The sequence below is a fragment of the Sorex araneus genome, chromosome 4, assembly GCF_027595985.1.
Source record: "Sorex araneus isolate mSorAra2 chromosome 4, mSorAra2.pri, whole genome shotgun sequence".
In the NCBI taxonomy this organism is placed as follows: Eukaryota; Metazoa; Chordata; class Mammalia; order Eulipotyphla; family Soricidae; genus Sorex; species Sorex araneus.
The window spans coordinates 180999030-181025374 of record NC_073305.1 but is presented as its reverse complement, the minus strand read 5'-3'; the positions used below and the strand labels follow the sequence as shown (position 1 = coordinate 181025374).

The 26345-nt window shown below is 39.8% G+C and overlaps 1 protein-coding gene across 1 annotated transcript in view; it reads right to left on the bottom strand.

The window, feature by feature from the left end:
* Positions 1-26345, bottom strand: part of OPRM1 (opioid receptor mu 1) — a 75063-nt gene that overhangs the window by 17334 nt on the left and 31384 nt on the right. The window contains exons 2-3 of the mRNA XM_004600783.2: positions 9045-9397; positions 7766-8286 (exon numbers count right to left, since the gene is read on the bottom strand). Of these exons, the coding sequence (XP_004600840.1) occupies positions 7766-8286; positions 9045-9397 (874 nt within the window). The remainder of the gene's footprint in view (positions 1-7765; positions 8287-9044; positions 9398-26345) is intronic.

Genomic DNA, 26345 nt, shown 5'->3' with positions numbered 1-26345 from the left:
TATTCAGTGAACCTCGCTAGCATCAATAAAATATTTTGGCTTGTACAAAAGCCATCCACCCAGGGAGAGTCATTATGATTTCAATAATGTCATTTTCATATCATTATGTCATTATCATGTCATTATCATATCATTATGATTTCAATGATGTCAAATATTTTAGTGAGTTAAAATATTTGAGCTCAGTTAATGGTAGTTAACTTTGACTTTTATTTGAAAAATAATGGTAGTTATTTTTGACTTTCTAATGTCCTCTGCTAGTCCTCTGCTAGTCACACAACTACTTGAGTTCTTCCCACGCAAAAAAATTGCACTATAAACATCTCTACATAATTGTGCATAAAACATTGTAGCAGTTAAACTGTCAGTATATAAATGACAAATTTGTTTCTTAAGAGCCTGCGCAGAGGGCTAGAGATATAGTACAGTGGGTAGGATACTTTTCTTTCATGTGGCCAACCTGGGTTCAGTCGCTTTCGTCCTATATAGTCCTCTGAGCTGGCCAGGAGTAATCCCTGAGCACAGAGCTAGTAATAAGCCCTGAGCACTGCTAGCGTGGCCCCAGGACAAAAATAGAACAGAAACTAAACATCCACACAGAGAAGAATGAAAACAGAGCATTGTGATCAAGACCTTGAATATAAGTTCAAGTTCAATTAAATCCATTTTTCAGCCACTATGCTTTTAGCTATAATCTTAGAAAAGTTTATTCCTTCAATGATGATTTCCTCAACCATAGAGGTAATAATATCTTAGAAGATTATGTATAGTTAGACACCAACTAGTCAATGAACGTGATTACAAATGGTCTTTGGGGAAAATATTTACTGGGGATAAACATATTTCCAAATAAACAGTCCTCTCAGATTATGGTCAATATATATAAATGTGCTGTATTCCTCTGCCCAGTATCCACTTTAATCTTATATATACTCTGCTACCAGAGACACAGAAGGAGACATGCTCTTTTGTGACATACGCAGGAACACATGGGGAAACACTCATAATTCAAACCAGTTTTTTAAACCCTATATTTGAAAGAATAGCTATTTGGTTTCATCCACAAAATATGCATTAATGTGGTTAAGGTTTGTCATTTTGTGGATAATTCTCATTTGCAGCTTTTGTCATGGAATCAAAATGCTTTCCTTGCTCAAATTAGCTCTCTACAGATGCTTTACAAATGAAATCAAGATGCAGCTTTTGAGAATGATGTTGCTTTTCAAAATTATGATCTGATTTTAGTTTAGCTGGGGATAATACAGTTATATAGGTAGTAAAAGCGCAAAGCATCTTATAATTTCTTGACCTGTTAGTCGATTTAAAGTACCAAGGAGGTGCTTTAAATACAGGGTTTTAGAATGGTCTTGCCATATTATTAGGAAGGTGTTAGCTGAGGGTATTACAGATAAGATAGAAAGTTAAGCCTCTGTCTAAGAAAACTTATTTTGCTTACATCCAAGATTTGTTTGGTGATATGCCAGATAATTTAAAACAATAAGCTTGATGGAAATAGTTATTCGACTTAAAGAGAAGAGTAACTTGAATGAAGTTACAGTTTAAATATTTTTTTTTGCTTAAAGTTTTATATAACAGGCAGATTCTTAGATCCCATCTGTCTTGATCCAGTGAACCAGAATGTCTTAGAGAGTTCCTCCAAAGGTATATTTTTCTGGGACTCAAAGTATAAGAACTCTGGCTTATTTGGGAAAATAGTGAAACACTTGGACTCATATCAAGAGCTAGTGTTTGTCTGGATTCTGCACCGTCATGTGGTCTCCTGAAATCATTGAACCTCTTTGAACATTTGTTTTCTCATGCTTCCCCATCAGACTTAGTAGTTTAGGGAGCTGATGTGAACATGTCCACAGAAGCACTTTATAATCTATATCTTCTCCCACCACCACAGGATGACCTTTTTTTTTTTTTTTCTTTTTGGGTCATTCCTAGCTCTGCACTCAGGAATTACCCCTGGCGGTGCCCAGGGGACCATAAGGGATGCTGGGAATCGAACCCACATTGGTTGCATGCAAGGCAAATGCCCTACCTGCTGTGCTATCACTTCAACCCCAAGAATCTCTTTAAATAATAATCTTACAAATTCAATAGATTCATTTATTCCACCATTCAAAGCTAAATGTTTTCCAAAACCCATCTGGGTGATAAACAGAGACTGTGCTTTGGGATGTCATTTCTGTAACCACCATGCAGAGAAGGCAGGTTGGCAACAGCTGGCCAAGACCTCAGATCCGAGTTAGGCTTGAACTGATGTGAGCAAGCAGGCGGGGGTGCTCTGGGGCAAGGCTGCGGCCATGAAGGATAACAGCAGGGTGGTGCATATACAGAGAAATTAAATTGCATTCACAACAGATGGGGAATGAATGCCTGTGCCTGTGTTTGCCTAATCGGGATTTTGAAGTGATAAAAATCACAAGCTGGACATAAATCCAGCGTGGATTCTATAGCAGAGGGACAGGCTGGGCCTTGAAATACACAGAAGAATTTGAGCCCTTTTATTCTTTCATAGGACTGGAGCGACAGCACAGCGGGTAGGGCGTTTGCCTAGCATGTGGCTGACCCGGGTTCGATTCCTCTGCCCCTCTCAGAGAGCCCGGCAAGCTACTGAGACTATCCCTCCTACATGGCAGAGCCTGGCAAGCTACCCCTGGCATATTTGATATGCCAAAAACAGTAACAAGTCTCAAAATGGAGACGTTACTGGTGCCCATTCAAGCAAATCAATGAACAATGGGATGACTGTAGAATAACATTGGGTTTGTCCTTTCAGTCTTGCCGCAGGGAACTTAGTTTACCTTAAAGCAATGTCCTTTCTGTATGGACACGGGAAGACAGTTAATATTACGCTTTGTAACTTGGGAGCTGATTGACTCCAATAATATTTACTCCTGGGCATCTGCTTTCTCAACTCAGTTGCCCTTAGTTCCTAGCACCCCAAAAGCAGGGTCCTAATGAATGGACCCAGGGCAAGCTGTAAGCTACCCTGGCATCGAAATGGGCCAGGCTAGAGCACCACAATACTCAACTATAAGTTGAGAGCCTGGTAATAAACAAATGCTGTCCTGATCCAAAAGTAATGACGAGAGTAGGACCTTGCTAGGGTTAGGAAGACTAACCTGGCCTGAGGACTGTGGTCTGGAATATATAGTGAATGTCCTCATGAAGAACGAAACCTTAAGTCTGATATATCTCTTACTATGCTCATACAGAATGACATTGCTAGAAATATTAGAAGTAAATTTACTATGACTTTAAGTGGCTTACTAGCTGAGGGAGGAAGAAAGCGACATACCCTTGTTTGGATCCCACCCTTGAGCGGATCTCCCAGTAATCTGGAGTAATCTCTTTAGATGAGATTTTGTTAATCTCCTAGAGAAGTGGTCTTACTCCTCTTTGTTGATTTGTTAATGTTCAACCCACCTTTGTGTTACTGCCCTATGTGATTGCTATATAAACTAAGACTATAACAGAAGTAGAGAAGACACAGAAGCGAGGGAGAAGAGGCAGAGGTAAGACAGAAGACATAGGAGAGACACAAAAGCAACAGGGAAGACACAGGAGCAAAAGTGAAGACACAGAGGAGAGAAGACACAGAAGTAGCAAAGACGAAAGGGCAGAGGTAAGACAGAAGGAAGGAGAAGAGACAGAAGTGGAGAGAAGACACAGAGGCAAGACAGAAGACACAGAAGCAGAGACAGAGAGAGGTTAGAAGAGACCACAGGAGAGACTATAGAGACAGAGACAGAGATAGAGAGACAGACAGAAGAGAGCACAACGACACACACAGAAGCAGAGCACAAGGAGGAGCCATCCTGATCCTGTCCATACACAGCAGCTTGAGAGCACCAAATGCGAGCAGCAAGAGAAGAGAGAGAGAGAGAGAGAGAGAGAGAGAGAGAGAGAGCTGCCCTGAGAGCCTGCAAACAACACACCACACCATACACATTATCGAACCCTCCTGCGCGTGTGTCTTTGAATTTTTTATAGATGTCAGTGCTACAGACAGTGCATTCTTTCATATTTAGTGAGAATGAGCCCTCTCTCTTTAGGGTAATGTGTCCAATTCCTGGCCCCTTTATATCATAGCATGTGTTTAAAACAAAATTAGAAAATAAGCATTTAATGTTTAATGTTTATTTTTGTAAAGAACTTTTGAAAAAAAAAACTTTTGAGGGGCTGGAGCTATAGTACAGCGGGTAGGGTGTTTGCCTCGTACACGGCCGACCCCGGTTCCAGTCCCAGCATCCCCTATGGTCCCCTGAGCACCTCCAGGAGTAATTACTGAGTGCAAAGTGAGGAGTCACCCCTGTGCATCACCGGGTGTGACCCCCACCCCAAAACAAACAAACAAACAAACAAACAAAAAAGTTTTTTATCAGAGAACTAAAGACGGGGGAAGAGAAAATGAAGAACCCTTTCTGTGAATTTTTTTTTTGTGTGTACTGAAGAGTAAGCCTGGGAAAGTGTATTACTCAGCCATTTAGATTGTCATCCAGTTCTGTCAGGAGGGGTCATTCCTAGCACCTTCTCTCAGTCCTGAAATAGCATAAGCCCTCTGATCATTCACTCTACAGTTATTTTTGGAATAGCATTGAACATGCCAGATATGATGCTAGATAAATGCTAAGTATATAAGAAGGAGCAAGGCAGATGAGCCTCATGTCCCCAGAAAGCAATGGGTTGCCAATCTAATGTGGAATATGAAATGAAAGTGATCAGATGCATATGAATCCATGACTCTTCTCATGGTGACTGCAGCTCTGAACTTTATTGATTGAAGTTTCTCACCTCTTGATCAAGACCTTGTAGCCACCATAGAACAGGGCTAGACTAGCTTGATGGAGGATGAGGAGTCATTGGAAGCCACCACTCTTGCTGGGATCACCCTATATCAGATATCTGATGGGTGATCTGTCAGCAGCTGATCACCACAGGGGAAGTCCCGTCAAAACTGGGAGTACTTCCCAACTGTCCCAAATTAGATCATATAATCACTGAAAGGTTACTTTAAGGCACTACATTTTGGAAGCTTTGTTAGGGTGCTGACAGAGTAACCCTTAAACAGGTAAGGATGACTCAAAAAATTTATGGAGGGGGGGGACACAGAATTTTTCTCATAAGGTTCATCAAATTACCTTGAAAACTGTCAACTCTCCACTTGACTTTGCGCTGTTAACACCTGCCCTCCGCGTACAGTTGTCAGAATACAGACACCCTGGGAAGGTTTGATATTGGATCTCTGATCTGCAGAATATGAAGTGGACTAGTGTGCAGGAGATGTGACATATATAGTATATAATATATTTCTTGGAGAGAATACAAATATACAGGCAGGACATGAATATCGACAACAGTTGCAAACTTCACATAAGCAGTTAGAAAAAGTTAATGAAAATCACCTTAGCTTTGTTTCTCAACACAACGGATCATGATGTAGAAGAAATTGCTCACGTACTTCATCTTTGCAACTAATCGATATATCTGATGAACACCTCTATAAAGTATCTGATCTTTCCTTCAAATAATTTTATTACTTTGATGCTATTGAGACTGTCACTAAAGGCTTAGAAATCATTGCAGAGTTGTCCGCCTTGAGTCAAACAATGACACATCAGTGGTGATTACTGAAAAGGATCTTTGATTCATCTTAATTTTCAAATAGGCTGAAGTGTTTTTCCTTATTTCCTGGCAGCCGGTCTTCTGTGTCCAGCTCTCCCAGCTGGGCATTTTTTGGGAAAGCAGCCAAGGCTAATGTATTTCTGCTGTTATCTGACACTGATGCCGCTTCATAGAGGCCAACGGAGGGAGATAAGCCCTAATTGGATGTATTTTTAAAGCAAACCTTTTAGTTACTTAGAACAGAGCTTCCCAATTAGCTTCCTTTCTCCTCTCTCTGGCTGTGCAAGCACCACACTAATGTGAAAATGTTGGACTTGGAAGAGAATCAAGGACAACCCCAGGGGGCAACTGGAGGGCAATCAACTGAATTCAGGGCAAGTTCTGCCCCAGACAGGCTGGAGTTCCAGGAGAGAAAGGCAAGAGCAGAGCCAGAGCACCAAGGGAATCCAATGTGACTGCCACGAAAAGACTACAGTGTGGTTCCAGGAACCATCCATCTAGCCACACCCTAAGTACTATACATGAGAGGGTCCCAGGAAGCATCCCTCTATCCATACATTCTAAGTACTATACATAACAGGGGGAGGTTCGGGGAGAAGTAATCCATACTGTATCATGGCCCTCATTAGCTCCAGTGGAAGTATTTTGCTATCTGGCCAAAATAACTGTAGTTTTGCCCTGAGAGTTTCAGAGTGCATTCTCTCATAGATTATCACCGGGTAGGAAAAAATTCACTCGAATCCCAGCCCTCTTTAAGATTACTCACAAAAATTTGGTAGTTGCCGAGTAGGAAGGCTGCTTAGTAAAAAGATCAGGTATAGAGGGTCCTAAACTGGAGGCAAAATAAAACAGTAAAGAAGCAGAGTAGAAAGACACTTCTGCCCAGCTTTTATTTCCGAACCGGAATTAGAAGTGAGACATAAGTGGATTCTTTCCGTTCATTGGAAGTGGTTCTACCATTCTTAGTTATTCTCCCAAAGGACTCTAAGTTCCTCAGTGTTCCGGTAAACGTTACTCAATGTCTTTACTATGAAGACTAATGTTTCTTCTGGAGATTCATCTGGACCACATTACACTAATCACTGTAGTCAACTACAAAATAAAGTCTGGACCTGTGCTAGGGTGGGAAGAGAGGACAGCAAAGGGAGTGTGGGGAAGTAAATAATCTATGTGGTAGCCTGGATCTCCCACTGGCCCATCTGTGAAACTGTTGATGGAGGCACCAGTCTCTTGGTCCTGCACCAGTGTCCCCAAGATCTGTCCACTTTCACAGCACCTAGGATCTTTTTCCTAAGGTCCTGGCTTAAGAATTTACCTCAAGGGACATTTGAATTTGAGTTCTACACTTTCAAATCATACTGGTTGCTATGTTTGCATGTTTTACCCTCTGAAAATGGACTTCTTTACATTAATATTAAGTGGTATTTTTGCTTTAAGGACAGAATGCAAATTTTGCAAACCAATAGGTTATGAAACTAATATTAATTTAGAGATTTTTCTCTTCCATTCTCTTTTCCATCCCATGGGATTATAATTTGTTGCATCATCCATGCAGAACATCTTCTGTTCTCTTTTGTGCCTAGAAATATCTCCATAAGTGATCACTCCTCTCCCTCTTTTAGCCCTATCAGCTAGGACAACTATAAGCAATGATTTAAATCGGACAAAATTATATGTTTGATATTTATTCTAGAGTTCAGATATAAGAATGCCCAAATCAATGATTTAACAAGGTGGACCCAATGTTGGGCATTGTCCGACCCCCTTTCCTCCTTTGCTGTGGCATTAATTAGCTGGAAAATCATGCACCCTTCATGGCAGAGGGAAAAGTTCTGTTTTCATTAACCATAAATGGGGGTGGAACACCTTCGTTGAGAGGGACAAGTCTATTGAGATGTCATACATAAAATAGGCAATGTTACTGGGAAAAAAACAAGAATCAGGAACACTTCCACAATTGTACCAAAGTCATTTTGCATAAATGAGTAGACTGTGTAAACTGACTTAGTTACTAAACTGTTTGCTCTAGTAGCTATCTATTTCTACTGGATTCAAATATTGGATTAGTACAAATCACCGTAATTTCTGTCATCCCCAGTAGGAACACCGGATTTTGGAAGTTGCGTACCTGGTGGTTAGTCCTATCCACTGTGTTGGCCGTGGAGGGGTGATCTCTTGTGTTCTGCCGAATTCGGATAGAGTTTTGCTGTTCGATGGCAGAGGAAGTTGGGATACAAAACTCTCTGAAGCATCGTTTGAAGTTTTCATCCAGAAATGCATAAAGAACCGGGTTCAGGCAGCTGTTTGTATAACCTAGAGCAATGCAGAAGTGCCAGGAAACAGTCTGGAAAGTAGTTTCGGGGATTGTAATCAAGGCTTTAATTATGACATAAATGTGAATGGGAGTCCAGCAGATGATAAACACGGCTACAACCACCAACACCATTCTGGTGATTCTCCGTAGGTTTCGATCTTTCTCTTTGGAGCCAGAGAGCATACGAACACTCTTGAGACGTAAGATCATCAGCCCATAACACACTGTAATGATGAGGACGGGCATGATAAAGGCAAAGATGAAAACACAGATTTTCAAAAGATTTTCCCAATACCAGGTTGGGTGGGAAAACGTTAGTGTACAATCTATGGAACCTAGAAGAAAAAAGCACAAGGAAGATTTAACAGCAATATCAAATCATTTCATTGTAAATTATTTGTGTCACTTTGCTTATAAGTTTCAGCCCTGACCAGTGCTAACTTAAGAAAATGATACAATATAAGCTGTAGAGGAGAAATTGAAAAAAAAAGGAAAGGAAAGGAAGTAAAGATATTAAGGGTGAAACTCAACAATCTGTTGATTTTTCAGCTAGAGCTATTTTATTTTTTTTATTCAAAACATAATTTTTTCTCACTTTGATCAATTTAGATCTCACCAAGAACTAGGTCTTCTATGGAGTCCATGTTGAGATAAAATATATAATTACTGTCCAAAACATGCAGCAAATTAGTTAATGGCTATTTTCATTTCAATTTTTGGTGGTGTTTCATCATTATGACAAGAAGTCTAAAAAGATTAAATTATCCGATAGACCGAAAAATTGAAGATAAGTCTCCACATGATGCCCCTTTTGGTTGAGTTCTAATTATTCTTGAGAGTCATGTTACTTTCTCATTCTTTTGATAATGTAAAACAGTGAAATAAAAGACTAATATTCTATCTAAAATAGTTGGTATTAAATAATGGGAAAAAATTCTTATTTCAAAACAATAAAGATATCATGCCAGAAGGAATCATTAAAATTACATTTTGATTAAGACACTAGATGATTCCATAAATTCTGCTTATCATATGACTTCATTAACATATTGTTTGATAAACACTCCATCATTTTGGCCTACAAATCACTCACCTTGCCTATATTTTGTAGTTGCCATGAACATTACAGGCAGACCAATGGCTGAAGAAAGGATCCAGTTACAGACATTGATAATTTTGGCATTATGGGGCGTACGGAAATCCAGAGCCTTGACAGGGTGGCACACTGCAATATAGCGATCAACACTCATGGTGCAGAGGGTGAATATGCTGGTAAACATGTTATAATAATCTATGGAGATCACAATCTTGCAGAGAGTGGTTCCAAAGGGCCATGTTCCCAATAGGTAATTGACGCTCTGGAAGGGAAGGGTACTGGTTGCTAAGGCATCTGCCAGAGCAAGGTTAAAAATGTAGATGTTTGTGGCAGTCTTCATTTTGGTGTATCTAGGACATGAAGAGAGAGCAATGATGGAGTCAGAAATGATGTCAGTGTGGATATACATAAACATATATATGTACATATAAACAAATGCTAGTTACTGCAATAGGTATGATAAATATAGGCATAACTCTTTCACATATCCAGACAATAGATCACTATCACTATCACCATCATCCCGTTGGTCCTCGATTTGCTCGAGCAGGCCCAGTAACATCTCCATTCGCCCTAGCCCTGAGATTTTAGCAGCCTCTCTTTATTCGTCCTTCCCAATGGTACCACATTGGAGGTTCTTTCAGGGTCAGGGGAATGAGACCCATCATTGTTACTGTATCTGGCATATGAATATGCCATGGGGAGCTTGACAGGCTCTCCCGTGCAGGCAGGAAACGCTCGGTAGCTTGCCAGGTTCTCTGAGAGGGAGAAGTAGGCTATAAGATGTTGGAGCTTGGTTTTATAGTCTCTGGATGTTGGCCATTGATGGGATACAGACAATAGATATGAATTTATTTTAAATCCAAATGTATGAGAAAAGTATATATTTCTACACACACATGCACATGCAAACACACATATTTAACATAGGGGAACAATGTATATACGGCACTGCAATAGTGAAGTGTAGGAGCAAAAAGAAAGCAATAGAAGAGGTTAGGTAAGGAAAAAAGGGAAGTGTTCAGATACTTGTTTAATCTTACAGATGGTGAAAGTGGTCATTCTAGGAAGAGAGAGAACCTAAAGAAGGCTCTTGGTTGTGATATGGTGCTAAATGGTTGCGATATGCTGCTAAACAGTTGCAATAAATCTTACATAGAAATAATACAAAAGCCATTTCACAAAGGAGTTTATATGACATGGTAGAAATAAAAAAGACTTTATCCCATCTATAATGTGGATGCTAAGATAACTTATTTTGTGTTTGTCTTTTAACAACTTTGTTGAGGTATATTTGACCTATAATCAGGGGTTGGTAATTTCTGTGCAGTTTGTACATATATTTACAATCTTATAAAACCATCTCCAAATTCATGTTAAGGATTGGCTAACTTTGACTTGCTATTCTCATCAAACTACTGCTTATTTTGGTAAATAGTTGTACTGGAACACAGTTAAAGCCCATTTAATTACTTCCTATCTGTGACTGTTTGGATGAATCAGTAGCTGAATGATTAGTTTCCCGAAAGAGTAAATGATCTACAAAGCCTAAGATATTTACTATCTTTGCTCCTTACAAAAAAAAGTGCTAACTCTTTGCCCAAAGAACAAACAAATAACTAGTTTAAGAAACTCTGGTATATATACACAATGGAATACTATGCAGCTGTTAGAAAAGATAAAGTCATAAAATTTGTATATAAGTGGATCAACATTGAAAGTATCATGTTAAGTGAAATGAGTCAGAAAGAGAGAGACAGACATAGAAAAATCGCACACATCTGTGGAGTATAAAGTAACAGAATAAGAGACTAACACCCAAGAGTAGTAGAGATAAGAACCAAGAGGTCTGCCCCACAGCTTGGAAACTGGACCCATATGCTGGGGGAAAAGGCAGCTGAGATAGAGAAGGGAACACCAAGTAGAGGATGTTGGGAGGACCCACTCGAGTCGAAAGTGCTGAAAGTAGACTATAGACCGAACAGGATAGCCACTCAATATCTCTATTGCAAACTACTATACCCAAAAGGAGAGAGAACAAAAGGTAATGCCCTGCTGCAGAGGCAGGGTGGGTTGGTGGGGGCTGGGATGGGGGTGGTGGGAGGGATACTGGGAACATTGGTGGAGGAGAATGGACACTGGTGGAGGGATGGGTAAACAATAACTGTATGACTGAAATGCAAACATGAAAATTCCTAAGTTTGTAACTGTACCTCATGGTGATTCACTAATAAATTTTTTTTTACAAGTGCTAACTCTTGGTCTTGACTGCCAATCTAGGTTTAGGCTTCCTATCTTAACCCTCCCTCATTTTAATCTTCCCATTTTATCTCTCCCTTCTTGGACCTTTATTATACCCTAGGTAACTACTGCTTTTGATCACCTTTCTTTTGTCAGTTATTCAGCTTCTGTTTTCTAGAAACAGATACATAAATTCATCTAAGAGCGCTCTTCTTTTTCTCTTTTACCAAACATGAATATTTTAAATATTCATTAACATTGTTGCAGGTGTTAGTAATTCATTCTATTTCACTATCTAGTGCTTTTTTATCATATGAATATATCATGAGTTGTCTATAAATTTAAATGTCAAGGGAATTGAATTATATCAAGTTGCGGAATATTAAAAGCAGTTATACACATACATATACAAGTTTTTCTATTGAATATTTTTTCTTCCTCTTAGAAGAGTGTCAAGAGTATTTTGCATGTCCAAACCCTAAGGAATTTTTAAGTAGAAAAGATAAAAATAATCAAGTGTGTGGTAGAAAGCTATCTTGAGTTTTCACTTTTATTTGTCTAATTTGTTAAAAGAAGCTGTTTCACTCAGCAAATTCTAACTATCAAATTGTGAGCTTTGCAGTAAGCTCTATTACTAGCTCTGATCTTGAATAAAAAAATTAATTGGGGGTCTGAAGCCATAGCACAGCGGGGAGGGTGTTTGCCTTGCATGTGGCCGACCCGAGTTTGAATCACAGCATCCCATATGGTCCCCTGAGCACCGCCAGGAGTAATTCCTGAGTGCAAAGCCAGGAGGTAACCCCTGTGCAATGCCAGGTGTGACCCAAGAAGGATTATGGAGAATGTTTAGCAATTCCTTTAGGTTTTAACTAGAATAAGTGAGTTCTTAGGGAATTTTCTGGAGAAAGAGTATACTACTTTTAAATAAATCCAAGTGAATGTAAAGTCTGTAGCTATTGGAATATCCTGCCTGAAACTGCAACTAACCCAGAAGATGTGGACTTTGTGGACTTGATAGTTAAGAGAAAAATCCAATCTTGTAGCCTGGTTCTCCTCAATGTTTAGTTCACTATATTCAAACTTCAGCATGTAATTATTGCTTTTCACTCACGTAAACTGGTTCTACTCATCTTCTTTAAGATGACTGTTGGGGGCAGTCTTGGGCCGGGGCCAATACAGGCTCACGCTCCGCTGAGATTTGACCCAGGTGGCCATGGTTTTGCACGCTTCTTTGCTGCTGAACGACCCAGATCCAGAGCCAGCTACATGACTTCTGATCCCAGCAAGTGCTTGCAGCCATGTCTCCAGACTGTGAACTAAGCTTTTGCCCCATGCTGGCTAAGGGGGGAAATATCCTTCTTCCTTGGTTTTTCTTCCCTCTGGGAAGAAGTGGCGTGGCGTCCGCCATATTTATGGGACTTTTAAACAGGTATGAACTTGGTGGCGTGGGAAAAAACAAACAAACAAAAATGTCTTTTGAACTTGAAACAGCGGGACGCTGGGGCAGTCTCTGGCCATAGTCGATACCGGCTCCCGCTCCGCCGAGTTTCGACCCGGGTGGCATGCCTTTGCACAGCCGCTTTGCTGCTTGAACGACCAAGATCCAGAGCCAGCTACATTACTTCTGGTCGCAGCAAGTGCTTGGAGCCATGTCTTCAGACTGTGAACTAAGCCTTTGCCCCATGCTGCCCCAGGAAGGGAAATGATGCAATTTCCAACTTAAATCTCCCTCGACTTAATTACTAAAATACAGAATTCCTAATCTGTAAAGTAGCGGCCATGCAACTTTATATCTCTTATTCTCATCAGTGGAAAACTAATTATCAAATGTTTCCTTGTCAATAGAACCATATTTTTGGGGGATAAACTCCAACACAGTGAGTTCTGTGTTGAAACTCCAACATCAATAGTGAGTTTTGTGTTGAAATATAAAATGTAATCAAGGTAAAGAGAAAATGAAGTGAAATTTATCAGTTATGCAGGTGGGGTGGGGGGGCTGGAGGAGGGGGGTGGGAGGTATATTGGGTATTTTTTTTGGTGGTGGAATATGGGCACTGGTGAAAGGATAGGTGTTTGAGCATTGTATAACAGGCATGAGCCTGAAAACTTTGTAACTTTCCACATGGTGATTCAATAAAATAAATTAAAAACATAATAAAATAAAATGAAAAAAAAAGATGACTGTTGGTTGGAGGATACCAAGCAACATATCATAGACTCATTTGTTTAGGGTCTTAACATGCCGTGAATGTTTGATTTTACTAAGGAGCTAAACTTGTAAAGATGGATTTCATGAACCTCCTCAAGACCAATGGTCTCAATTTGTTTCTTGAGCTCTAAAATCCTGATGAGGGAGTTGCCACTTGATGTGGATGTTGCTACCCTGATGGGGATGTTGTTACCCTGACGGGGATGTTGCTACCTTGATGTGGATGTTGCATTGCTGCCAGAAAGGCTCTTTTCAAGATTGAGGATCTTTTGATTTGCTTTAAAAATTTTACTTCCATACAGGATTTTACAAGAAGTTTTATTAAGGCATCCTAATTTACAAAGTTAAATTAGGACTTCTTAAGACAAAATTGGAGAAATCTATTTGGATTGAGGAGATGCAGATTTCCCATAATACTAAAAAAAAATTTCATGTAAACTAATGGTAAAACTGTTCCTTGATACAAATAAATAAGCTGTCCATCAAATCAAATCAGACAGGAGCACTCTACTTTCAAGTGGGATGCTGCAGACCTATTTTATTTTATTATTTATTTATTTATTTACTTTGCTTTTTTGGTCACAACCAGCAATGCACAGGGGTTACTCCTGGCTTTATACTCAGGAATTACTCCTGGTGGTGCTCAGGGGACCATATGGGATGCTGGGAATCGAACCCGGGTTGGATGCATGCAAGGCAAATGCCCTACCCACTGTGCTATCACTCCAGCCCCCTATTTTATTTTATGAGGATTCTAAATAAGATAGGCATAAAATGATACGTTTGACGAGATGTTCCAAAGTATAAAGTAAACAAGCCAAATCTAAAATTAACAGTATGGTCTTTAAGATTTTTTAGAATAACTGACCTTAATGTAAAAATTTTCTGTTTTTCGATGTTTTTAAGTAGAATTTTCTCTCCCAAAACAGAAAAAACAAAACCCTATTTTCTGGCTACATCACAAGTTCTGGAGCGTATGATCTGGAGGCATGCTGGGTGGCATTAGTCAACTTCCTATCCAACAGACCTTACATTGCATGTCTTGTCTTATAATAGAGTGCTTTACATTAGACAACCAAGTTCTTTACTATGAATTTTATGACTCACAATACTTCTAACCTTCTCTTCAGACTCATCTAGCACTAGCTATTTATTGATGTTTATGTCAGTGAAAATTTTTTATTTCCTCCTCCAAAATGAGATGTTTGTGAAACAAAATTAGGTTAAGGTTCTACATCATGAGAGGTGAAATGAATTTTTTTACAGATGAAAGTGGTTTCAACTAGCATTTTACAGGAGGAATGTTGTAATTAACGTTTTTTCTCAATTTATCCAAAGTTTTCTCCTAAAGAGAGTCAGCATTCTTATCCCAATTACTCACTCTTTGAGTGAGTAATTCACAGCATCGTATACAAAGGGATTCTGTGATTTCTTTAATGTATGTAGAAGAATTATATAAGACTGAAGTTTAGCACTTCCTCTTGCCTCCATGCTATCCTTTCCTCTGAAAGGATGATCTGATCAGAGGAGGAAATATGTGATCCTCTGCCCTGATACAGTTATTATAAGCCCTTCCCAGTGTCCCTACAAAATAAAATTCTGGTGTAAAGGGACCAATTCCACAAGGCATTATGGGTCTACTCTTAGGGAGAAGCAGTTTGACTGTTAAGGAAATTACTGTTCATACTGGGGTCATTGATTCTGATTATACTGGTGAAAATAGCAATTGTTACAGTGCCAATTGTTTGGGCATTTGATAAGGGGGAGCACATTGCTCAGCTTCTCTTGCTTCCTTTTGTTATTCCAGGTCAATCCACTTGCCCTAGGACAGGAGGTTCGGGGAGCACTAATCCTTTGATTGCCTTTGTGGCCAGTCTTAAGGAGGGCAACTGCCCTCTTGTAAGTCTTGAGATCCCTGAGAAGAAATTTAAAGAAACGCTTGACTTGGTGTTGATGTCTCTATCATCTCTACCCAATAACGGCCCAATAACGACCACGTAACTGGGCCGTGCAGACGATACCCTATATTTTGCATGGAGTAGAGATGATGCCCTCTTCCTCTGTCTGGCAGAGTACCAGATGCTTAAAATGTAGTGGCCTTGAGGGCATTACAGCCACTTTCCAGCCCTATGAAACACCGCTACCTCTGAACTTATAGGGACGAGATTTACTTGAACAATGGCAAGCAGTTTAGGATTCCCACCCATCTCCCCCTGCAGCTTCTTGTTCTGAGGTGACCCTTTTATTACAGGGGACACTGCAGCTTTACACCCACCACCTCTCCATATTCAATGGACATGGAGAGTGTTAAAAACAAAAACAAAAATGAGGTAGTCCCCCACTTGAACGTATCAGAAAACACCTCGTAGGAGAAGTCTATGCTTATATTTTAGGCTTATATTTTACAGGGGCTGGAGTGATAGCACAGCGGTAGGGCGTTTGCCTTTCACGCAGTCAACCCATGTTCCATTCCTCCACCCCTCTCGAAGAGCTACCAAGAGTATTGCGCCTGCACGGCAGAGCCTGGCAAGCTACCCATGGTGTATTGGATATGTCAAACACAGTAACAATAAGTCTCACAATGAGAGATGATACTGGTGCCCACTCGAACAAATCGATGAGCAAGGGGATGACAGTGACAGTGACAGTGATATTTTACAGACTACAATTGTGCTATAAAGGGAGAGATCAGACTACGCTGGGTAGAGAGAGGAATAAACTGACTACCAACCAGCCTCTTGCCCTGTTTCTCTGTTCCCCCATCCTTCTTCTGTCTGTCCCTGTGGGTGGGCCAGGAGAAGTGCTCTCGGCCACTGAACACTCGCGTCCCATGCGCCACCACTGCTCTCCTTTGACACTCAATAAATCTAGGCTCCCTTGAGGAGGAGCAAGGACAGCCCAATGCTTTCCAAGAGTTTTATATGACTGAAAGACTAGTTTACAATTTTTGGATTATGATTTTTAGAAGAGACTGCTTGCTGCTTTATTTCTGAAAATTTTACTCAAGGATAGATCTAATATGAATTTCAGGATTTTTCTAATCAGTCTTATGTGGGAAAAATATCTTGATTTCTTGGTTTATGCAATTATAAAAACATTGGTGTATTATAAAATATTGGTGTATTATATTGCTACACAAATTATTTTGATTCACAAAACTGATAATTGGCTAAAATAATCTCTGTGGGTTTAGTTTTATAAAAATGTATAGATTATTCATTTCTTTAGACCAAAATGACTTCAAAAACATCACTAGAACATCTGCCTCAGAACTGTAGCTTTTTGTTCATAGATAACAGTGTTTGCTTTTATTCCAAAGACCTGATTTTTAGAACTAAGAAATGCCTTAGCTTTCAAATATGAAAGTTCTGAGAGAGAAGGAAATTTCTTCTATTTTAGGATCTGAGAGTTTGGTACATAAAGACTCAGCAAGTGCGCATCATTACTAACTTCAAATAATGGTATATCCTTCCTCCGGTATTGCTTTAATATTAGAGGCAAAAACAGCAAAGAAAACTGCTTAAATATGATAAAGTATTTCTAGCAATATTAGTATCATAACAATGTAGTATTAGAATATTTAGTATTAAAACAATATTAGCATTAGAACATTTATAGCAACATGAAAAAACATTTCTAGCAATATCAGTAATAGTAAATTGCTTTTTAAGAAGTCTAAAGATATATACTGTCACTGTCACTGTCATCCCGTTGCTCATCGATTTGCTTGAGCGGGCACCAGTAACATCTCACATTGTGAGACTTGTTGTTACTGTTTTTGGCATATCGAATACACCACAGGTAGCTTGCCAGGCTCTGCCTTGCAGGTGCGATAGGATATATAGTAGATTATAGATGTTTACATGGTGTACACAGGAAAATGATTCTCTATTGCTATTAAGACAACAATTTTTTTATTTTGTTATGTGGCCACACCTGTCAGTGTTCAGGAATGACTCAGTGTTCAGGCATTGTACTCAGAAATTACTACTGTCAGACTTGGGGAACCAATTGGGATGACAGGGATCAAGCCAAGGTTGTCATGGGCAAGGCAAGCACCCTATCAGCTTTACTATCTTGCTGCAACCCACAAAAAAGTACTTTTCAAATTTTTTATAATGTTATAGTAATTATTCAATATAAGCCAATTAAGAAAGCAGTAATGGAAAAGTTAAAAATAAATCAAAATAGAAATGTCTTTCATTTATTACAAAATCAAATGCACTATTGACACCAAATAATGTTTGAATATAAGATTTAGGTGTTTTTTCTGTGTGTGTGTGCATGCATGCGTGCGTGTGCATGCATGTATATGTATGTAAATGAAACCAATAGCTTTTGATATAGAAGAAAGAGGGAATATTGCTTATTGTCTTGTTTACGTGTTGTCAATTTAAAAGATCTTTACTCACAGAAGCTCATGGAATTGTGACAAGATCTGAAAGGAACTTCCAGGACCATATTGTTTGATTATTTTGTTTTAAGGTGCAAGAATCTGAAGCAAAGCTATGCACAAAAGTTCCAGGTCTATTTAACTCCACATTTTCTATACTCCATCTGAACTCTATCCTGTATTTCTGGGAGTGCTTTTTTTTTTGGCTACTTGGGTCACACCTGGCGATGCTCAGGGGTTCCTCCTGGCTCTGCACTGAGGAATTACTCCTGGCAGTGCTCAGGGGACCATATGAGATACTGGGAATCAAACCTGGGTTGGCCACGTGCAAGGCAAATGCCCTGCCTGCTGAGCTATCACTCAGCCCCCGGGAGTGCACTTTCAATATGTAGTTTGCCCATCTTTATTTGACTTACTGTAACAGCTAAAAAATGTAGGTAGGCAAGGCTTTATTATCTTCTCTTGAAAAATGGCCATGTTGGGAGCATCTTAGAAATATTGAGACATCTTTTATTACATACTGATACAATGAAATGTTGAGACATATTCACTGAGAATTTCATAACAGAACCAGATCTAAAGCAAAACTAAGTTGTATATTATTTGCTTTATCCTCTCAGTTGTGAGAGGATATGCTTTAACCTAGCAACTGTATGCAACTGACTTTTTATAACTGTTTATAAATAGGAATGGAATATTAATTAAAATTCCTAGTTTATTTATTTACTGTATTAGTGATCATACCCAGTGGTGCTGAGAAATCATTTCTGAGCACAAGGAACCATATGTGATACCAGAGATTGACCCCTGGTAGCTGATTTCACAGCAAGTGTTCTAACCACTAAACTATCTTTGGCCCTACAGCTTACTTTTGCCCCCTCCCCCTCATTCAAGTTTGTGGTCAGCTTTCCCACTCTTTTGGAAATTTAAACTTGATATGGACATCTCAAATGTAAGACTTCCAAAAGTGAGCTTGCCTGTATTATATCTTAACCAGTATCAGCATCTTCAACTCAGCTCCACCATCAATGACGCTGGTAATAGCAAAACAATAACATCACTGAAATAAGGCATAACAAAAGGAAAGTTGGAACAATTAGAAAGAAGGTACAGAAGATTTTATACAATATACAAGGAATAAAGGGGAGGAGAAGAATGCACGTACAAAATTCTAAGATAAGAATGGATCAAAGTTAATATAATGTAATTAACACAGAACATTTAATATCAAGAGTTTAACTTTCAGTTTATTTTTTTTGAAGTGCCCACAAAAACAAAAGTTCCCCCACCTTTGTTTTTGAAGGGAAGGTTTTGGAGGGAATGTTTGTGTCGTCTAGTAGAATGTCACCATCATGTTGATAATTACCGAACTACATACTTTCAGAGAGTTTATGCTGTTAGAAAGTTGAAAGCCATAGGTTGTGAATGTATTAAAAATTGGGAGCTTTGGGGGTCAGAGAGTATGGTGGGTAAGGCACTTGCAGTGCCAGAGTATAGGTTCAATCCCTGGCAACCCCATTTGGTTTCCTGAGCCCTGCCAGAGTGATCCCTGAACACAGAACCAGGAGCGAGCCCTGAGCACAGCCAGGTGTGGCCCCAAAACAAAACAAACAAAAAGACAGAAACATTTTCTATGGGCTAATGGCACATATGTGCATAATTATAAATGTGTATTACTTATTTTTAATTCCCACTTCTAAAAAGAGAACCAAGGACTGTATCTTTAGACTTGGATTGACAAGTGGATAAACACAGTGGAGTTAAATTGTAACGGGGAAAACTTTACATTTAGACTTGTCTAAACATCACAATCTCCTTCGAAGTCATTTTTGGTGACTTCTAAGCGGTCGGTCAGGAGCTTGTGGGTGGAGGGAGGTAGCTGAGGATTCACAGCTGTTCAGGTCCTTTGGTGCCAGGAATTGCTTGGAGCAGTTTGGGGCTGTTTATGGGACCTCCAGGGTCACTCCTGGTGGTGCTTGGGAGACCTTGTGGTGTCAGGGACGAAAGGTTGGGGTAGGCAACATATGCACCTTTACCTCTATGCTCTTTCTCCAGAGAGAGAATCTTCTAACGATTTTTTTTTAAAAAAAAATCCTTGCCTTCTCTATGAAATTAGGAGATCTGACTTTTAAAATATCATAATAAAATCTTCCTATTCATCTATAACATTTCATTTATTTATTTGAGCTTTTATTATTATTATTATTTGCCAGGACTTCTGTCCCTTCGGGCAGAACAGGTAAAAGCTTTTGTTTCGCAACTTTTCTTACAGATTTGTAGGTGCTATGATTTGCCCTTCAGATTCCCAAAGAGCTGAGGTCTGACCTTATTTGTTATGTTTCAGGAAGTGGCTACTCCTTATAATTTCTTAATCTAGCAGTGTCTGTGCTTTAAGCTGCTACTTCGCTGCTCAGGCAGTTGACTATCTAATATTTTCATTTATATATGTCTACATGAATATCTACATATGCATATGTATATGTCTACATAAATCTTTCCTGATTTAAGACCCAAGAGATCTCGGAGTTTGTGAGACTGAAGGTACCAATTTGGGGGTTCTAGAGGAGGGCAGAATCTTCTGCTCCCACACCAGGCTGTCTTCACCGGGGACCCCTAGGAGGGGGGATGGGTTGAGTTTCCCTTCCCACCCCAAGCATAGGCCTGGTAGCCGAAAACCTCCAGAACCCAGCAATAGTCATGCTCAAAGCCACTCTCCACACTCTTGGATGAACCTCACCCATGAAGGAACCAACAGAGGAACCTAGGTATGCAGGACGAGTGGCTAAAATCTCTAAGCCTGCTTGGATTGGGACTGGTCATCCTCCATCTGGATCCCCAATTTTCCAGTAGCTTGGCATTCACACCCACAAACTTCCCCTGGCACCACATAATCTCATCAACGGCTAAGATCCAGAGACTATAAAAAAGTTCCCAGAAGAGAGCAATGCAATTTTTCGAGCCGTGCAACCTCTTTATTTTTATTACTTTTTTTCATGCATGGCAGAGCCTGGCAAGCTACCCGTGATGTATTTGATATGCCAAAAACAGTAACAACAACGTGCTCTTAGTGTTCCTGAAGCGAGCAGAGGCCATTGGTCTACACTACCACTCGACAGGGACAAATGAAGATGTTACTGGCTGTAGGATAACATAGCCTCAGGTAGTTTAGGTTTATTGGGATACTCCCATTATGGTTCTCCCATTCCTCTGTGTTTATTTGTAGCTTCTTTCTTAGTGTTCTGTTGACTTGTAAATATTGCTTTTCTCTTCTCCTTGAGTCCTTTGCATAGTTTATTCAGAGCAATGTCCTTTTTGTATGGACACAGGAAGACATAGCAAATGCTATGCTTTTGTAACCTTATGTCATTTGACTCTACATGATATTTTCCTCCTGGGCATCTGTTCTCTCGACCTAAGCCTCAGCTAGCACCCCCAAAAGCAGGGTCCTGACAAGGGACGAGATGGACCCAGGGCAAGCGGTGAGTTGTGTGCTACCCTAGCATCGAGATGGGCCTGGCCACAGTGCCTAATGCTTAACTATAAGTTAAGAGCTTGATCATGGACAAATGTTGTCATGATCCAAACAGTGATAACTAGATTTGGACCCTGATAGGGTTAGGAGTGATTAATCTGGCCTGAGTGCTGTAGTCTGAGCCTGTGGCAAGATGTTGCCAGGAGAGCTGCCTTGCAAGCCTCAATGTATCTCTTGCTATGTCCATACAAAAATAACTAGTATTAAGATGTTAATAAGTGTTTGGACTAAGGAAAGGAAAAAAACCTTAAGAGTCAGAAAGGGCTTTGGAATGCCCTGCCCTCAGGAAGGGCTTTCTTATGTTGATTTTGCTACCTGTCTGGGTGTAGCCTAGAGGGCAAGGTGGGAGAGACAAGTAGGAGGAGAGACTAGAGAAGCCAGAGAGGCTGCAGTAGATCCAAAGAGAGGATGGAGCTGGTAGTGCAGGAGATGAGATGGAAGATTGAATAAACGGTAACTAATCAGCAACCAGCTTGGTCCTCGTTCTTCCTTCGCCTGTCCTTAGCCAATGGCCGTCCTGATCCAGCCCATACATGGCGTTTCCAGAGCACCGGATGCGGGCGGTGAGACAAAGCCACCCGGAGAGCCGGCGAGTGCACATGCCCATCAGCGTGCTTTAGTTTTTTACAACTGGCATCTGCTCGAGCAAATTAATGAACAACGTGATGACAGTGATGATGATAATGATGACAGAGGAGGGTACCGGGGACCCAGGAATAACTCACAGACTGGCAGGGGCAACAAGATGAGAAAGGGATCGGATTCCTTGATGATCCTAGATGAAAAAAGAGCTAATTTTATAAAAAAGTCTGGTGTGTGAACTGAAATATGGGTAGAAAATTGGCAATGAAGTGGGAAAGGGCGATAGTGAACAGCATATCATCATAACATCTGCGTTCGTGCACAGGAGATTGAACATAAAATTGAATCTATGCTTGTGGTCTGTGCATCTAGAGGCGATTTTGGTTTAGAGTTGCTAGTGGTTCTTTTAGTTTTTCTGAATAACTGAAGAATGGATTGTGTCTTTCCAGTACTTCAGCCCAATAGGCTTGAAACAAATGGCTCCATACATTTTTCAGTTGTGTGAACAAGAACCGAAACATCTTTCTGTAGCTTTTGTTTTGTTTATAGTTTTGCCGGGTGCAGGGCAGGGACATCTGTTGCTCTCAGAAATAAATTGTTCCTGGCAGTGCTTAGGGAACAACATGGGGTTTGGGGAAAGAACTGGGGTTAGCGGCATATAAGGCAAGTACTATACTCTGGATCCCCTTCTGTAGCTTTCGTTCCTCCAAACTTTTTTGCACCACAACTAAAGAAATTCATTTATGAGTCACCAGACCCTACATGGCAACACCAGTCACGCAAGTAGGTGAGTTTAGGTGGCCTATTAAACTGGATGCAGAAGAATATAAATGTGAGAGAAATGAAGTTTGAATGTCAGGACCTGAAGTTCATTTCTGGAAAAGTCTTCAGATCCTCTAGACATACACAAACCTCTAGACATACACTTTTTGGCAAAGATTTACAGGATATAAATACCATCTTGTTTAAGATGGGATGTATCAGAAATTTTGCTTCTGAAATCAAATGAATAGTTATGCTACAGTCATAAATAAGTCTATAGATGAGATAATATATTACATATCCTAACACCTAGGTCACCTATTGAAACATATTTTCATGATAAGTCCTACAGTTCACATAAGACATAAAATTGAGAGACATTTCCCCAAATTTGACTATAAACTTGTATGACAATTACAGTATAAATTTAAAGAATTAATTAAAGCTTTCTAAGGTATTAAAAATTTAATTAATCTTTTGAGAAAATTTGCTGTTGCTTTTCTATAGAATATGAAATACAAATAAAATCAAATAATATTAAGACGTATATAGACTAAGAATTAGAGAAGTTTATGTAGGTGTACAGGAATTTTAATTAAAATCACTTTACTCAATTTAATAATGTATGTGTTTTTGTGTTAGCTTTTTATTTAAAAATTTTTTGTGTGTGTTTCTTAGTTAATATTTTTCTCTCTTTTTAAAATTTTTTGCTATACCTAGCTGTGCTTTGGAGCTTATGCCTGACTCTGTGCTCAGGTATCACTTCTGACTGTGGTTAAGGTGCTGAGTATTGAACCCGCCATCCTTGTGCAAGGCACCTCACTCACTATTCTCTCTTGTGCCTAAAAGTTTGAAGTTTTAATTTTCTCAGCATAATTATTTGCTTTTATCTTTCTTATAAATTTTCATCATTTTAAAAAGCATTTGGCCTTCTCCACATATTTTTTGAGTTCCCTATCTATACTGTGTGGTGTCAAACTCAAGGGTTTGCACATGTGTCAGCCCTTTCAGCTATGTCCCCTGCCCTCCACCTTGCCAATTCTGAACCCATTTCTTCCTACATCTCAGTGTCCCCCCCTGGGCTTTTCCGGAGATCAGCCCTGTGACCTCCCGGGATTCTGCTGTAGGTTTCTTGTCACATAGTTAAGTCGGTGGCTCACTTACAGCATGCATTGGAGTGTCTACTATAGCAGCATGATAACCCCGAACCCCAATAGTCGATACCCCAGGAGCTGAGTCTCCTCCATGGCTGGAGACGATCTGTGCCCAGCCCTACTTTGCTCCAATGTCTCCTCAGCTGTAATTCTCCAGCAGTGCTAGAGGATACTCTCAGTTGAAGAATTCCTGTCAAATATGCAATCAGATTTCTTAGTTTCCATTTGTACCCCCGTGAAGTATGTCTCTCTGCAGTGAAAACCTATAATAGAATAGATGTGGAAAACTTAGTCTTTACTCTCCCTTAGGTCTTCCATTGGCGTCTTCCTTTTTGGGACAATCAAGCTCCACCCTAGAGTTTAGTTACAAAGACAAGGAGCTATGGGATAAAAGGAGTTCCTGAGGATTGGGTGTATCCAAATATATCTGAGCTCATTGTTTTGCTAAATGCCTAAGAAAGATCTAGAGAACAGGTGAGGTAGGTTGGGCTATGATGCCATGAAGGGACTGGTTGTGTGACTTTGGGAGTTGTTAACGTAGGGTATGGAAGGATGCTTAAGGGAAATATTTGTACATGTAGGGATGAAAAAAATTCTAGGTAAAATAACTGATAAAGGTGGAAGAAGCAGAAATAGAAAACTAGAAAGAAAACTGAAAAGTTTGGGCTGAGGAAACTAAAGGAGAAAAGCCTATTATGGAACTATAAGGTTTATGGTGGACTGGAGTGATAGCACAGCAGGTAGAACATTTGCCTTGTATGTGGCCGACCCTGGTTCGATTCCTCTGTTCCTCTTGGAAAGTCTGGCAAACTACTGAGAGTATCCCACCCCACACAGCAGAGCCTGGAAAGCTACCCATGGTGTTTTCGATAAGCCAAAAACAGTAACAACAAGTCTCACAATGGAAAGTTACTGGTGCCCGCTCGAGCAAATCGATGAACAATGGGACAACAGTGCTACAGTGACAGTGCTAATGTTTATTGTAGAACAATTTGCTGGGTCATGCAAAAATTGAGTAGAAGGAGAACAGATATATCTTGTTTGGCTTCAGTAAAATGCATATTACTAATGATCTTGATACATCTATGGAGTGAGGAGGAGATTGTAAGGTGAATAAGTGTTTAAAAGAAAATGGGGAAAGACAAAATATTTTTTAAAACACTTGAATATTGGGCTTCACAAAGCAAGACGGAGGGTTCTTTACCAAAGTAAAATATCAACAAAAACAGACCTAGTCTGAAAAATAGTCTTGAGAAACTGAAAGAAAACAAGACTCAAAATACACATGAAATGGTTGTTTACTTCCTGGCTATTACTAGCAACGAAACAGCATATGAATAGAGAAAATGTTTGTGTTCTTGTTGAGAGCTCTTTTGCTTGCTCATATTTTTCAGGGAGATTACTTTGTTGGCTTTATTTTTTCATTCGTAGTTTCCACTTCTGTCTTGTATTTCAGCAAAGATTTTAGAATTACTTAATGGGGGGAGAAAAGACCCTTTTAGACTCTGATCACACAATGGAGTTTGCCAAAGTGGGGAGACGAGGAATTTGGAGCAGTCTTCAGACTGTGGTAGATGGATATTGGTACCTGGGTGGTTTGTGTGATGTAGTAACATCTTTCAAGAAGGTGAGAGCTTGTACTCATGAAACACATGCCGTCTTGTAAATCAACATGACTTCAATAAAAAATAAAGTCCGAGAACACTTTTAGTTAATATTAAGTGCTCCCTATTGTAACACCTAAAATGTTACTTATTCATTTTAGCAATGTTGTAGTAATATTTTATAAGAATATGTCTTTTTAAAAATTGTCTTTTTAGCTGATTGGTATTTGCATTGTTCATCTTTCAATTATTAGCAGGACCTCCATGAGTGCTACTGTAGCTGTCCCTTGCACTTATATGAGATACCCTGCATACCAGCTGGATGCCAGGGGGAACACATCTGGCTAGAAAGCATCTCCCTCACTGCCCTATACTATTGGGCCTCTACCTGCAGTATCTACTTAGTTGGGTTTTTTACTGTAGCACTGTAGCACTGTCGTCCTGTTGTTCATCGATTTGCGCAAGCGGGCACCAGTAACGTCTCCATTGTGAGACTTGTTATTGGTTTTGGCATGTCGAATACGCCACAGGTAGCTTGCCAGGCTCTGCTGTGCAGGCAGGATATTCTCAGTAGCTTGCTGGGCTCTCAGAGAGGGATGGAGGAATTGAACCCAGGTCGGCCATGTGCAAGGCAAACACCCTACCTGCTGTGCTATCACTCCAGTCCCTCTACACTCTCCCAGTATTTGATGTTAAAACAAATTAAAATAGTAGGTGAACTATGAGACCTATACTTCTCATAGACCTATGTTTCATATTTTTGAAATCACACTATTTAAATGACCATTCAGCTATGATTTTACTAATTATTCCAGAGACTG